The 15,019-nt window shown below is 44.0% G+C and overlaps 2 protein-coding genes across 10 annotated transcripts in view; one reads left to right on the top strand and one right to left on the bottom strand.

Moving 5' to 3' along the window:
* RHCE (Rh blood group CcEe antigens) overlaps positions 1–7,591 on the top strand; it is a 68,030-nt gene extending 60,439 nt beyond the window's left edge. For 5 of the 7 annotated variants that reach the window (XM_017974420.4, XM_035308180.3, XM_009000657.5 and 2 more), the window contains one exon: positions 7,356–7,591. In XM_017974420.4, the coding sequence (XP_017829909.1) occupies positions 7,356–7,382 (27 nt within the window). In that variant the 3' untranslated portion in view covers positions 7,383–7,591. Of the gene's footprint in view, positions 1–6,988; positions 6,997–7,355 lie in introns of all 7 variants that reach the window. The other 2 variants (XM_009000659.5, XM_009000660.5) reach the window with 2 other exon arrangements.
* Positions 7,539–15,019, bottom strand: part of TMEM50A (transmembrane protein 50A) — a 40,606-nt gene continuing 33,125 nt past the window's right edge. For all 3 annotated transcript variants that reach the window (XM_009000661.5, XM_054258939.2, XM_054258940.2), the window contains exons 6-7: positions 12,611–12,671; positions 7,539–9,539 (exon numbers count right to left, since the gene is read on the bottom strand). In XM_009000661.5, coding sequence (XP_008998909.1) covers positions 9,494–9,539; positions 12,611–12,671 — 107 coding nt within the window. In that variant the 3' untranslated portion in view covers positions 7,539–9,493. The remainder of the gene's footprint in view (positions 9,540–12,610; positions 12,672–15,019) is intronic.

Genomic DNA, 15,019 nt, shown 5'->3' with positions numbered 1-15,019 from the left:
ATTTTTTTTGTTTGTTTGAGACAGGGTTTCACTCTGTCACCCAGACTGTAGTGGCACAATCATGGCTCACTGTAGCCTCAACCTCCCCAGGCTCTGGTGATCCTCCCCCTCAGCCTCCTGAGTAGCTGGGACTACAGGTGTATGCCACATGCCAGGCTAATTTCTGTATTTTTTGTAGAAATGAGGTTTTACCATATTGTCTAGGCTGGCCTCAAACTCCTGGGCTCAAGCAATCTTCCTGCCTTGGCCTCTCAAAGTGCTGGGATTAGAGGCGTGAGTCACTGTGCCCAGCCCTCTGTAATTGTATACAAAGGGAATCATGCAGCACGTACTCCCCTTTGCCTGGCTTCTTATTCGCAGCATGATTATTCTGAGAATCATCTGTGTGTTGCGTGTAACCTACTTCCTCAGCTTCTCTCTGCAGACATCAGCTCCTGGCTTCTCTCAACAACCAGTCTCTCTTTGTCCCTTTCAAGCGTTCTTGCCCATTTAGCAAAATCAGGGTACTCTACCAAAAGAACTGAGAAAATTGGTTTAATCTCTTCATTCATTCCTCAGGTATTTACTGAGTAACTGTTCTATACCAAGTACTATGCTAATCGACCAAGGATACAACAAACAGGACAAATCTCCGGCTCAACCACTTGAGTCACAATAAATATTTGCTGTATAGGTCAGGCTCAGTGGCTCACACTTACAGTCCCAGGACTTTGGGAGGCTGAGAGGAAAGGATCTCTTGAGCCTAGGAGGTCAAGGCTGCAGAGAACCATGAACACAACACTGCACTCCAGCGTGAGTGACAGAGTGAGAGTGTGTCTCTGAAATATATACATATACATATACATGTATGTATGCTGGATAAATTAAGGAAATCCGAGGAACCCCATCTAACACTAGTTACTGCTGCAACAGGTGAACTAGAAGGAGTGTGCATTTGGAATGAGGAAACTTGATGTTAGCCATCATTCTGTAATGTAATGCATTATGTAACATAATGTATAATGTATTAGTGTATGTATTATGTAGGCAAGTTCCTCGACCTCTCTCACTGGTAAAATAAGAGTAGTAATCTTTGTTCTACCTCAGTGGGTTGTTTTAAAGATCAAGTGAAGTGGCCAGGTGCTGTGGCTCATGCCTATAATTCCAGCATTTTGGAAAGCCAGGGTGGGAATATCACAAGGTCAGGAGTTTGAGACCAGCGTGACCAACATGGTGAAACCCTGTGTCAACTAAAAATACAAAAAAAAAAAAAAAAAAAAAATTAGCGAGCATGGTGGTGCGTTCCTGTAATCCCAGCTACTCAGGAGGCTGAGGCAGGAGAATCGCTTGATCCTGGGAGGCAGAGGTTGCAGTTAGCCCAGTTTATGCTACTGCACTCCAGCCTGGGCCACAGAGGGAGAGTCCATCGAAAGAGAGAAAAAGAGAAAGAGAGAGAAGGAAGGAAGAAGGAAGGAAGGAAGGAAGGAAGAAGGAAGGAAGGAAGGAAGGAAGGAAGGAAGGAAGGAAGGAAGGAAGGAAGAAGGAAGGAAGGAAGGAAGGAAAAGGAAATGAAAGGAAAGAAGGAAGGAAGGAAGGAAGGTCTGTAACAACATTCTGTGAAATGCAAACCACCACATGAATGTGGAAGTTTATTACTAGGGATTTAGCCAACCATGAAGGAATGTGTGAGCATGAGAGCTATAATATTGCAAGCCTACAGTTTCTGATTTTGTGCTAGGTGCTTTTCCACATTAACTGATTTTATCCTCACAACAATCCTGCATAAAAGTATCTCAGACGGGCGTGGTGGCTCACGCCTGTAATCCCAACACTTTGGGAGGCAGAGGTGGGCAAATCACCTGAGATCAGGAGTTCAAAACCAGCCTGGCCAACATGGTAAAACCCTGTCTCTACTAAAAATACAAAATTAGCTGGGGTGGTGGTAGACACCTGTAATCCCAGCTACTCAGGAGGCTGAGGCAGGAAAATTGCTTGAGCTGGGAGGCAGAGGTTCCAGTGAGCTGAGATCACGCCACAGCACTCCAGCCTGGGCAACAGAACAAGGCTCTGTCTCAAAAAACAAAAAAAGTTAAGTATATGAATCTTGAAGACGATGAAATTGAGGCCTAGAGAGATTAAGTAACTTGCCCAAAATGACAGAACTAATCCACAGGACAGGAGAAATTTGAGTTGATGTCTTTTGGCTCCAAAGACACCCCACATATGTGTTGGGTACAGTTACTGGAGAAAAGTTATTCCACCCCCACCCCGCCCCCAGAAATCTTCTGACTTGTTTTCTTGCACTTGCATAGAACCATTTACTCAGCAGTATACCATTCTCAGCTTGCAGCTGAAAGCCAAATATCCATTAAAGAGGCAGACTTGCAAAGCTGATAAATCCAGGGGTGATTTTTTTTTCTTTTTTTGCAAACCATCCAACAAGCCATTTTAAATGTTATTGAATACTCTTATTGCATTTCATAGAACTGACTGCCAGGGTTCGAGGGACATTCAAGCCAGCTTTAATGACTGCTTCACTGGTGGCCAGACCACACCTGGCACTTCCTGGGGGGGCACTCACCACTCCCCAAGGGCACCCATCTCATCCTTGGATGCTTTATTAAAATGCACTCATTCATGTGCTGATTCCTTCCACTACATGTATTACCTAATTTGTGACATTGTGTCACGTGCCAGAGAGATAATTCTGAATAAAACGTAGTCATGGGTCTCCAGGAGCCAGGTATGCTCACCTCCCACCCTCCTGCAGTTAACAGTCATCCTCACCACACGCTTATGTACAAACATTGTTTACTTATTTATTACTTTTTTTTTTGAGACAAAGTCTCACTCTATAGCTCAGGCCAGAGTGCAGTGGTGTGATCTCACCTCACTGCAACCTCTGCCTCCCGGGTTCAAGCTATTCTCCTGCCTCAGCTTCCCGAGTAGCTGGGACTACAGGCGCACACCACCACATCCAGCTAATTTTGGTAGTTTTAGAAGAGACGAGGTTTCACCACATTGGCCAGGCTGGTCTCAAAGTCCTGACTCAGGTGATCTGCCTGTCTTGGCCTCCCAAAGTGCTGGGATTACAGGCATGAGCCACTGTACCCAGCCAAAATTCAGTTCATAACCAAATTTTTTATGTGTTTTCTGCTTTCACTAAAAGAATAAACTGTTTCCTTCTTTATTTCAGTTTAATAAACCATGGATTTTATTTCATGCTTTGCAAAGCATAAGGGCTCACTGATGTGCGCTTTTTAAAATGAATTACACGACCGGGAGTGGTGGCTCACAGCTGTAATCCTATCACTTTGGGAGGCTGAGGCAGGAGGATGGCTTGAGTCCAGGAGTTAGAGACCAGCCTGGGCAATGTGGTGAAACCTCATCTCTTCTAACACTCATCTCTACAAAAAATTAGCCCGGCATGGTGATGCATGCCTGTAGTCCCAGCTACTTGGGAGACTGAGGTGGGAGGATCACTTGAGCCCAGGAGGTAGCCTGCAGTGAGCTGAGATTGTGCCACTGCAGTCTAGCCTCGATGACAGAGCAAAATGCTGTCTCAAAATAAATGAATAAACAGGGCCGGGCGTGGTGGCTCACGCCTATAATCCCAGCACTTTGGGAGGCCTAGGCGGGTGGATCACGAGGTCAAGAGATCAAGACCATCCTGGTCAACATGGTGAAACCCCGTCTCTACTAAAATACAAAAATTAGCTGGGCATGGTGGTGCATGCCTGTAGTCCCAGCTACTCGGGAGGCTGAGGCAGGAGAATTGCTTGAACCCAGAGGGCAAAGGTTGTGGTGAGCCTGGATCGTGCCATTTCACTCCAGCCTGGTTAAAAACAGTGAAACTCCGTCTCAAAAATAAATAAATAAATAAACAAACAAACGAAAATTTAAAAAGTGAGATTAATTCCACAATTAACCTTTCCAAAATCAAGCAATAACTTTTCTTATGAGTCTCCCATGGTCAAACCCCTGTTCTGAGTATTGTGGGGAGGACAGAGAAACTGGGGGTTTAACGACTTGGGAAGACTGGGTCTTTCTATGTGCACAGCTCTGTCTGTTAAAGACTAAACAACTGGTGCCAAGTGCAGCAGCTCACACCTGTAATCCCAGTGCTTTGAGAGGTTGCGGCAGGAGGAATGCTTGATCCTAGGAGTTTGAGGCTGCAGTGAGCTGATTGCACCACTGCACTCCAGCCTGGGTGAGAGTGACACCCTGGTTCGAAAAGTAAAATGGCTGGGCACGGCGGCTCACACCTGTAATCCCAACACTTTGGGGGGTGAATTGCTTGAGTCCTAGAGTTCAAGAGCAGCCTGGGCAACATGGCAAAACTCTGTCTATAAAAAGTAGCTGGGCACTGATGTGTGGCTGTAGCCCTAGCTACTTGGGAGGCTGAGGTGGGAGGATCACTTGAGCCTGGGAGGCGGAGGTTGCAGTGAGCTGAGATTGCACCACTTGCACTCCAATCTGGGTGACAGAGTGACACCGTTTCTAAATAAATGGTCAGGCACGGTGGCTCACGACAGTAATCCCAGCACTTTGGGAGGCTGAGGAGGGCAGATCACTTGAAGTCAGGAGTTCAAGACCAACCTGGCCAACATGGTGAAACCTGAGCTCTACCAAAAATATAAAATATTAGCCAGGTATGGTGGCATGTGACTATAATTCCAGCTACTTGGGAGGCTGAGGCAGAAGAATCACTTGAACCCAGGAGGCAGAGGTTGCAGTTAGCCAGCCTGGGAGACAAAGTGAGACTCTGTCTCAAAAAATACATATAAATAGATAAAATGTAAAATACAAAACAAATAATCCTGGCAGGAGCTGCTAGAATGAGGGGAGGAAGGCCGGGGAGAAGGGAACTGGAATTGGGTTGGATTTGGCTAAGCAGCAGGAAGTGCAAGGCATTCCAAGCAAGGGGGAGAGCATCTGCAGGAACAGAAGCAGCATGAGCAGCCTGGCTCCACAGCGTGTGAAAAGGCTGGAAGGTGGCGAGAGCCACTTCAATTTTATCCTTGAGGCAAATGGGAAACTCCCAAGGGTTGAGTGGGGAAACAATGCCTAAAATGAAAGTCTGAGCATGAAGTAGAATGATAGGATTAAGCATGTAGGCTGGATTCTGCAATAACTGCAATGTGCCGAACACCATCCATTGGCTTCTGAATATTTGCAGTTTATTTTTAAAAATTATTTTATTGCCAAGAAATATAAACACTACTGTTCTGGTAAAAAAAAAAAAAAAAAAAAAAAGTTAAGAGTTTCTCTTGCTGTTTTATGCAAAGTTTTTAAAGCCTACCCTTGTTATACTGGTATCACCCCTACTTCTGATTTCAAACAAATGTTCACAGTAAGGGTGTAACAAATCCTTGTTCAACAACACGAGGAGAGCCAGCTTTTAAAATAAAGTAGAAAAATAGGTCAGGTGCGGTGACTCACGCCTGTAATCCCAGCACTTTGGGAAGCCAAGGTGGGCAGATCACTTGAGGTCAGGAGTTCAAGACCAGCTTGGCCAACATGGTGAAACCCTGTCTCTACTGAAAACACAAAAATTAGCGGGCGTGGTGGCGCACACCAGAAGTCCCAGTTATTCAGGAGGTTGAGGCAGGAAAATGACTTGATCCCGGCAGGCAGAGGTCGCAGTGAGCCTAGATCTCGCCACTGCACTCCAGCCTGGGTGACAGAGGGATACTCTGTCTCGGAAAAAAAAAAATATTAGCTGGGGCAGGGTGCGGTGGCTCAAGCCTGTAATCCCAGTGCTTTGGGAGGCCGAGGCGGGAAATCACAAGGTCAGAGGTTTGAGACCAGCCTGGCCAATGGGAGAAACTCCGTCTCTACTAAAAATAAAAGAAATTAGCCAGGCATGGTGGCAGGTGCCTGTAACCCCAGCTACTCTGGAGGCTAAGGCAGAAGACTTGCTTGAACCTGGGAGGCAGAGGTTGTAGTGAACTGAGATCATGCCATTGAACTCCAGCCTGGGTGACAAAGTGACACTCCATCTCAAAAAATAAAAAATTAGCTGAATGTGGTGGCACACACTTGTAATCCCAGCAGCTACTTGGGAAGCTGAGGCAGAATTACTTGAACCCCAGGAGAAGGGGAGGTTGGAGGTTGCAGTGAGCTGAGATTATGCCACTGCACTCCAGCTTGGGTGACAAGAGTGACTGAGACTCTGCCTCAAAAAATATACATTAAAAAAAGTAAAATAGGAAAGCACATCAGCAGCCTGCCAACGGACTCCCCAGCCTTGGTGAGGCCCAGTGTTCTGGGAGGCAGATCCAAATTCTAGGCCTAGTTCACCCACTGGCAGGCTGGTGCCCTTGGGCAGGTCACTTCTCTGGGCTCAGTTTCTTCATCTGTAATATGGGTGGGATCAAATCCCATCTTCTAAGAGTTTGTCCTCCGGAGTCAGACAGATCTGGGTTCTACCACTGCCAGTTCTGTCATCTTGTAGCTTCAGTCTTGCCATCTCTGACTTGGAGATATTAACAGTAACTCCTCACTGTGTTGTTAGGGTTTAAAGGAGATAATGTATGTGAAATGTTAGCAAAACACTGTTAGCTACCCTGATTTCCAGTTTCAGAGCTCTGAGGTCCAGGTTTATGCCACATGCAGTGAGGTTGTATGACGGGCTGTGGTGTGACACCATTTCAGAACTCAGGGTCTGCACAGTTGGTAGAAGGCCAAAGGAGACCTAAGAACTCTGTTCAAACACTTGGAAGGCTGGTATGGAGGCTGGGCGTGGTGGCTCACACCTGTAATCCCAGCAGTTTGGGAGGCTGAGGTGGGTGGATCACCTGAGGTCAGGAGTTCAAAACCAGCCAGACCAACATGGTGAAATCCTGTCTCTACTAAAAAATACAAAAATTGGCTGGGCTTGGTGGCTGAGGCAAGAAAATTGCTTGAACCCAGGAGGTGGAGGGTTGCAGTGAGCCGAGATCACACCACTGCACTCCAGCCTGGGAGAAAAGAACAAAACTCCATCTCAAAAAAAAAAAAAAAAAAGACTGGCATGTAGAAGGAAACTGTTTTCTCTACGCTTCTCCAAAGAATGTCACCAGACCCAGGGGAGGTGCAGTATTAATTTCTAACAATCTCGGCTGCCTGCCAAATGGAATGAGCTACTTCATATGGCAGTAGTGAGTCCCCTGTCTCTGGAGGCATTCAAACAAAAGCCAGATGGCCATTTATCAATGATCCATGTAAAATGCTATACAAAATAAAACCTACCTAAGATCTCTTCCAATTCAGACTATATTAAAGAACTTCTAAAGTCTTTGTGATGAGACATATTTGGGCTAAGTTTCAAGAGATCAAGCCAAAATCAGTATGTGGGTTCATCTGTGATAAAAATGTTTGTTTTGCTTTTACAGTTTCCTCATTTGGCTGTTGGATTTTAAGCAAAAGCACCCAAGAAAAACAAGGCCTGTTCAAAAGCAAGGCAGCTTCCTTTTGCTGGTGCCCACTCTGTGAGAAACGCTCATGACAACAAAGTCTCCTTATGTACAATGAAACACAGTCAAAGAGATTTGATACTAAAAAATAAGACTAAAAGCTTGTTTAAGAGTCAATTTAATAACAATTTAAAATAAATCTGTAGTTTCATTAAGATGATGCTATTGATATTTTCTTGGTTACAGACACATTATTAAAGTTTTGGGTAAATTGTATTGACACTTCTTAAGATTCTTTCTCATGCTTAATAAAGTGTGCTACCTAGTTAACTCTTGTCTACATTAGCAAAGCAGATAATACAAACAGGAAAAATAAGAATTCACTGATACTTAGTCCTTGTGGGAATCGTGCTTTTATCCCAGCAGTTTTACACGGTAGCTGGCGTTCCCTGAGCATATTCTGAATTGCACTGTAGGGAGAGGTTGTGCTCAGTTGTAGGGTGGGGGGAATGCACTGCCTCAGGATTAAAAAACTAGTTCTGTGACCTTGAGGAAGTCATTTAAATTTCCATGGTCTGGGTTCCCCTCCTGTGTGAAAAGAGAAGGTGGAGTTCAACCTCTAGGATCTTCTCCAATTTTCACATTTTATTGATCTTTGTAGAAAAAACATCAGGAGGCCAGGCGCGGTGGCTCACGCCTATAGTTCCAGCACTTTGGGAGGCTGAGGTGGGCGGAATGTCTGAGCTCAGGAGTTCGAGACCAGCCTTTGCAATATGGTGAAACCCTGTCTCTACTAAAATACAAAAAATTAGCTGGGTGTGGCAGCGTGTGCCTGTAGTACCAGGTACGTGGGAGGCTGAGGCAGGAGAACTGCTTGAACCTGGGAGGCAGAGGTTGTAGTGAGCTGAGATCAGGCCAGGCCACGGCACTCCAGTCTGAGCGAGAGAGTGAGACTCCGTCTCCAAAAAAAAAGAAAAGAAAAAACATCAGGAGTTATGTGGGACAACAGCAAGTCATTTCTTCGAGAAGAATCTTGATCACCAAGGAATATTCACAACATACAGTCAGATAACGAGGGCTAACATGGAAGAGAGACCCACACATTTAAATCACCCAGCAAATATTTCCAAGGATTAATTGTAGCACATTTTTTGAAAGACATGTCAACCTCTGGATACACTGAAGAATGTATCCCACGTTGCAGATATGGGAAGCCTGTGGGGCCCACAGAGTTCTGGAGAGGCCTCGGGAGACTACGAGAGCCCCTGGTTGCTAATGCTTGTCATTCTAGTTGACCTTGCTGGTGGTCTATTAGGCTAGTGGTTCAGTATGCAGATGAAATGAAACGTGGAACCCAGTTTATTATCAGAACAACTACAAAGAAATGGGCCCCTGTATAAGACTGGACTGTCAAATCCCTGTCCTTTTCCTCCTTCCTTCAACAGTGGGTGTGGAGTGACTACAACCGACCAGAACCACGTGTCATGGCTGAGTCACATCCTCTTGCCCTTGGAATAAGAGCTCCCCACGGAAGGGACGTGGGGAGCCTGGACCATAGTGCGTCTCTCTTCCAACACATCCAGTCACCCCTGGCATGTGCCACTTACACTACATGTTCACAGAATTTTTTGTAAAAGTAAATACCAATTATAGTGAGGAAGAATTTTGACCATGAAATATTTTAAAAACAAACAAAAGCTTCTATTTCATTTAGCATTTGACACAGAAGAGCCCACATGTGAATAAAAACACATTAAATCTTCAGAGCACTTTCACTGTGGTTTTGGACCTCAGGTATAACAAATGCTTACATTGACAAATCCAGAATTTCTTTTGTAATTTATTTTTACAAATTATACCATGATAACATTTGACAAAAATTATTCATGTGAAAGTTTCCTTTAACATTTTATAAGTTAATCAAGTGCATACCACAATAGATTTTTGGTTGTTTAAATAGGATGTTCTCGTGATTTTAGTATTACACAACTTTAAGCTGAGACGACACTCAGAAATAAGCTTAGAAAATGGCATTACAAAAGACTGGGAGTGAGCAGTAAAAAACAAAACAAAACAAACCCACGCAGGGCTGTGGTGCTGCAGGAAATCAGATGTTTTCACTGCCATAAGTCTTCAGTGCGGCCAAACTTAAAAACCAGTCCTCTGTGAAAAAATCAAGAAATACCACATGACTCCCTGAATTTGAGAAAAGACTATGTGAGATTTTCAGAATAGTGTGAAACAAGCAACGAAGAATAATTGATGAGTTGTAGAAAAAATGTTGGTACAAAATGTATGAAAACAGAAACTGATCATTCTAAGGTAGTAAATTCTTCCGTTACACTCAACGGTGCTATTTACCACCATCCTCCCAACAACCTTAACTTTTGAGTATTGAAGACTCATGTGACTTTTAAAAAGTTAACCAGTGTTTACTATGTAACCATTATATGTCTGAGTTTATCAAATTCATTCAACAAACTGTTTTGGTGCCAGGGCTATAAGATAAGACACATAGCTACTGCACTCAAATTGCTCCCATTTTGCTAACCAATATGGTACGTGTGGGGGTGGCTGGGAAAGGAGGCTTATATACTAAGTATTAAGGGGCACAGAAACACAGAATTCAGTTGCCCTGAATAAGTTAGAAAAGGATTTACAGAGGTAATATTTGAGACGGGCTTTTATGGAAAAACAAGTTTGAATAGGACAATTGTATGCATAAAATAACAGCTGAGGTGTTAGTAGAACAAGGAGGAATCTACCATGGCCAGATGACAGTTTAGGAGATGAGGAGGCAGGGAATGGACACAGCCAGGCTCTGGAAAGCCAACTGCCCCGGGTGGCAAATTACCTACAGGTTCCTTAGATGAGCCAGAGTGCAGATGGCTGCCTGGGTGCCACTAAATGAAATGGGGCTATGGGCCAGGCACAGTGGCTCACACCTGTAATTCCAGCACTTTGGGAGGCTGAGGCAAACAGACTGCTTGAGCCCAGGAGTTTGAGACCAGCCTGGGCAACATGGCAAATGCCAGCCTCTACAAAAATACAAAAATTAGTTGGGCATGGTGGCACGGGCCTATAATCCCAGATCTCTGCTCTTCTAGTTAATATCAGATCTACTGCTGTAACAAAGAAAAAGTGACATTGGTTATTAGAGGCCTCTACTGTCCAAATAGCTTAAAAGAGACACTGTAACTCCACCATATTTCTCACAAGCTATGAACTCTAATCTAGAGTTTCTTGGGAAAGAGCCAGGGCCAGTCCCTCCTACAGTGTCAGATTATCATCTCTGGTACTGACATCTGCCCATTCTGACTTCTGAAACAGTAATTCCATGCTGCTGCTGAGTACTATTCTGTTATGATCAGAATGGCAGGTGTCCCCTCCAAATCTCCTGTTGAAATGTGATCCCCAGCATTGGTGGTAGAGCCTAGTGGGACGTGTTGGTCATGGGTGGCAAATCTTTCATGAATGGCTTAGTGCCATCCCCTTGGTGATGGGTCAGTTCTCACTCTGTTAGTTCACATGCGAGGTTGTTTGGAGGAGACTGGTACCTCTTCTTCCCCTCTCTCTGGCTTCATGTGATATGCCGACTCCCCCTTTGCCTTCTGCCATGATTGGAAGCTTCCTCAAGCCCTTACCAGAAGCAGATGTTGACACCATGCTTCCTGTTCAGCCTGCGGAACCGTGAGCCAAAATAAACCTACTTTCTTTCTAAATTACCCAGCCTCAGGTAACCCTAAATAGCAATGCAAATGGACTAACACAGCAGGCAATCTGCTACAACTATTCTAACAGTGTCCATTAACCGAATTCAGTTTGCTTACAGGATACAAGGTATAACCTAAAGAGGCTGTGCATCTTGTCACATCTAAGTTTGCATTCTTCTTATTTCCAAACTGATTTTATAATATGGCAAAGATGCCTGGTGATGGAATAGGTGTGATTACCAACTGGTGACTCTTACTGAAGGGCAACTATTAGTATTTCAGTAGACATGGGATTTTTTTTCTTTTTTGGAGGTGGGTAGGAAGGGATGGGGAAGGAAAACCCCTGGAATATACATCAGATTCCCAGCCTTTTTTGGATTAGAGATTTCTTTGAAAATCTGATGAAAGCCACAAACTGTCTCTTTCCAGAAATACGCAAGACACCAATTTCCTGCATATGGAAATGTCTGGTGATTCAAACCTTCAGAAGGCTTCTGACAGAATAAAGATTAAGAACTCCTGATGCAGGCTGTGTGTGGTGGCTCATGCCAGTAATCCCAGCACTTTGGGAGACTCAGATGTGAGCAGATCACAAGGTCAGGAGTCAGATATCAGCCTGACCAACACAGTGAAACCCTGTCTACTAAAAATACAAAAATATTAGCTGGGCGTGGTGGTGTGCGCCTGTAGCGACAGCTACTTGGGAGGCTGAGGCAGGCGAATCACTTGAACCTGGGAGACGGAGGTTGCAGTGAGCCGAGATTGAGCCACTGCACTCTACCCTGGTGACAGAGCAAGGCTCCATCTCAAAAAATAATAATAAAATAAGAGGGAACTCCTGATGCAGAGGATAAAGAACTGTTTTGTTTGTGGGGTCTCATGGCCAGGGGCAGGGGAAGGTTGTAGGGGGGGTTGGAGGGGGTGGTAGTGGCTGGAGGAGTAGCACAGGTAGAGAAAAGGGCTGGCCCTAAGTTTCTAGGAAAGATGAACATCAGAGAACACTGATAAAAGCCTTGAGGTTTTTAGAGGTTTTAGTCATCTTTTCATTTGTAATTGAAAGGAAAGGATAAAAAAATCTTTGGGCCTTTCTTCCACACCTCAAATCTCACTCAGAAATTCTACAATATCAAGGACAGAAGAACTATACAATATATCAGAAACCAAAATGTAAGGATAAGTGGTTTTAGGCAGGCTTTCGTTTAAAGCAACTGTTAAGGATCTAAGTTTAAAATGAACATCACCAGCGTTATGTAACTAAATCTGCATGAATCATAGTTACTCACTCATTAAAAGGGGGGGCATGGTGGCAATCTTAAAAATTAATATGTACTCTTAAGGTTGGCAGAAAACCAACTCATCTATTTAAAATATCTTTCTCAACCTTATTCTTCATGTTTTATGAAAATATCATGGAGGAGAGCATTGAATGAGTAATTAAGCAACTAAATATAGTAAATGATACAAAAGAAGCTATTACTTTTTTTAAAAAAAGGTAAGATAAAGAATGCAAAAGAAACTTACCCAAAAAAGATGAAGGCATTCTGGAAAAATACAGCAATTCCAGGGTATACTACAACTTTTTCTGTAAAAATAATTGTGGTGTTTAGAGGGTTATGGTCTCAAAACATTTGGTTTCAGATATATTGACAAACATCAGTTTTCCTGCCTAGAAGAATTGATTTTTTATGGAATTAGGGTTGGCTTGAGTATTAAATGACATAATGTGTGACAGAGTCTAGCATTGCTTTAGTAAATGTAAACATATATTTACTGAGGGCATACTATATGCTGGCTCTATTTAATGCTGAGGATACTGCAATAAACAAGACAGGTAAGTTATTTTTTTGTCCTCATGGAGCTAGACAATACACTCAATAAAAAGAAGATAACATGTCCGGGAGTGGTGGCTCATGCCTGTAATCCCAGCACTTTGGGAGACTGAGACGGGCGGATGATGAGGTCAAGAGATCGAAACCATCCTGGCCAACATGGTGAAACGCTGTCTTTACTAAAAAATATAAAAATCAGCTAGGTGTGGTGGTGCGTGCCTATAGTCCCAGCCACTTGGGAGGCTGAGGCAGGAGAACTGCTTGAACCCAAGAGGCGGAGGTTGCAGTGAGCAGAGATTGCACCACTGCACTCCAACCTGGCACCTGGTGACAGAGCAAGACTCTATCTCAAAACAAGAAAAAAAAAAAAAAAGATAACATAATGCAGGAAAGGTAGAGAAGTGTAGTGTGACATCAGACACAGGTGGCCAGGAAGACCTCACGAGAAGGGGACACTGGAGTAAGGACACACAGGAAGTGAGGGCAAAAGCCACGCATGAGCCCTGAGGGAACACGCGGTGTATTACAGAAACAGCCGCAGGGACAGGGTGAGGGCAGCTGGCTAGTGGAGATCTGATAGTCACAGTGAGGACTCAAGATTTGTACTCTGAGTGACATAAGAAGCCACCAGGTTGTGAGCAGAAAAGTGATGAACTGACGTATTTTAACAGGATCCCTCTGGCTGCTGTGCTCAGAGTAGATAAAAGGAGGCGACAGAGGAATAGAAAGCAGTTAGGAGGCTCTTCCAGGAAATCAGGTAAGAAATTATGATGGATTGAACCAGGGTGGCAGCAATGGAGATGGTAAACAGTGGTTAGATTCAGGGTACATTTTATAGCACAGTCAACAGGATCTACACACTGGATGCGGGGTGTGGGAGGAAAACAAGTGTCATCTTTGACAGGCCCTAACTATCCAGGGCTTTTGGCCTAAACACCTGGAAAGATAGAATAGCCAGCTATTAACTAAGATTGGAAGGACAGCCAGAGCAACATTTTTTTCTGATTGTATCCAGAACTGAAGTTGAAATTCTCATAAATTTCTACTACTGGAATTGTCAACGATTGCTCATTAATTGACAGAGGCAAGATAAAGAGGTGGATTATCAAAATTTTCTCATTTCAGAATGGCTTTGGTTAATCTGATTAACATAACAGATGGTTTGCAGTCTTCACTACTATTCCACATTAAATAACCATTACCACCAGAATGGCTGATAAAAATGTTATAAAGTCAACTTTATAACATTATAGATCTACTGCTAATAATTCTCAAAGCATGACTTTGCTCCAGATGCCTTCAAGAAAATAGCCTAAAACTATGAGATGAAGATATTCCCAAAAAAAGGGGCTCTGGGGGCCGGGCGCAGTGGTTCACAAGGTCAGGAGATCTGGCCAACATGGTGAAACCCTGTCTCTACTAAAATAAAAAAATTAGCTGGGTGTGGTGGTGCATGCCTGTAGTCCAGCTACTTGGGAGGCTGAGGCAGGAGAACTGCTTGAACCCAGGAGGCAAGATGCAGTGAGCCGAGATCGCGCCACTGCACTCCAGCCTGGTGCCTGGCCACAAAGCGAGACTCTGTCTTGAAAAAAAAAAAAAAGAGGGGGGGGGCTCTGCATTAATAGTTGTATCTGGGAAATAATTATCAGTAATTTAATTTTCTTCTTTTGAGTTCTTTTACATTCTTAGTTTTCTATAATGAACAAGTATTATGCAATTCCCACGATAAAAAGGGTAATTTTTTTCCTTTGTCTTTTTGAGAGAGTCTCGCTGTGTTGCGCAGGCTGCCACAGTGGGGTGATTGCAGCTCACTGCAACCTCCACCTCCTGGATTCAAGAGATTCTCATGCCTTAGCCTCCCAAGTAGCTGGAATTACAGGTGAGTGCCACAATGCCTGGCTAATTTTTTTATTTTTAGTAGAGATGGGGTTTTGCCATGTTGACCAGGCTGGTCTCAAACTCCTGGTCTCAAGTGATCCAGCTTCCCAAAGTGCTGGGATTACAGGTATGAGCCACTGCATCCAACCACATATTTTAAAATATATATATATGTGGCTGGGCGCGGTGGCTCACTTCTGTAATCCCAGCACCTTGGGAGGCT

Source organism: Callithrix jacchus, chromosome 7 (assembly GCF_049354715.1).
Source record: "Callithrix jacchus isolate 240 chromosome 7, calJac240_pri, whole genome shotgun sequence".
NCBI classification, from domain to species: domain Eukaryota; kingdom Metazoa; phylum Chordata; class Mammalia; order Primates; family Cebidae; genus Callithrix; species Callithrix jacchus.
Note: the sequence above shows the minus strand (reverse complement) of the source record. Positions and strands in the feature narration are given on the sequence as shown.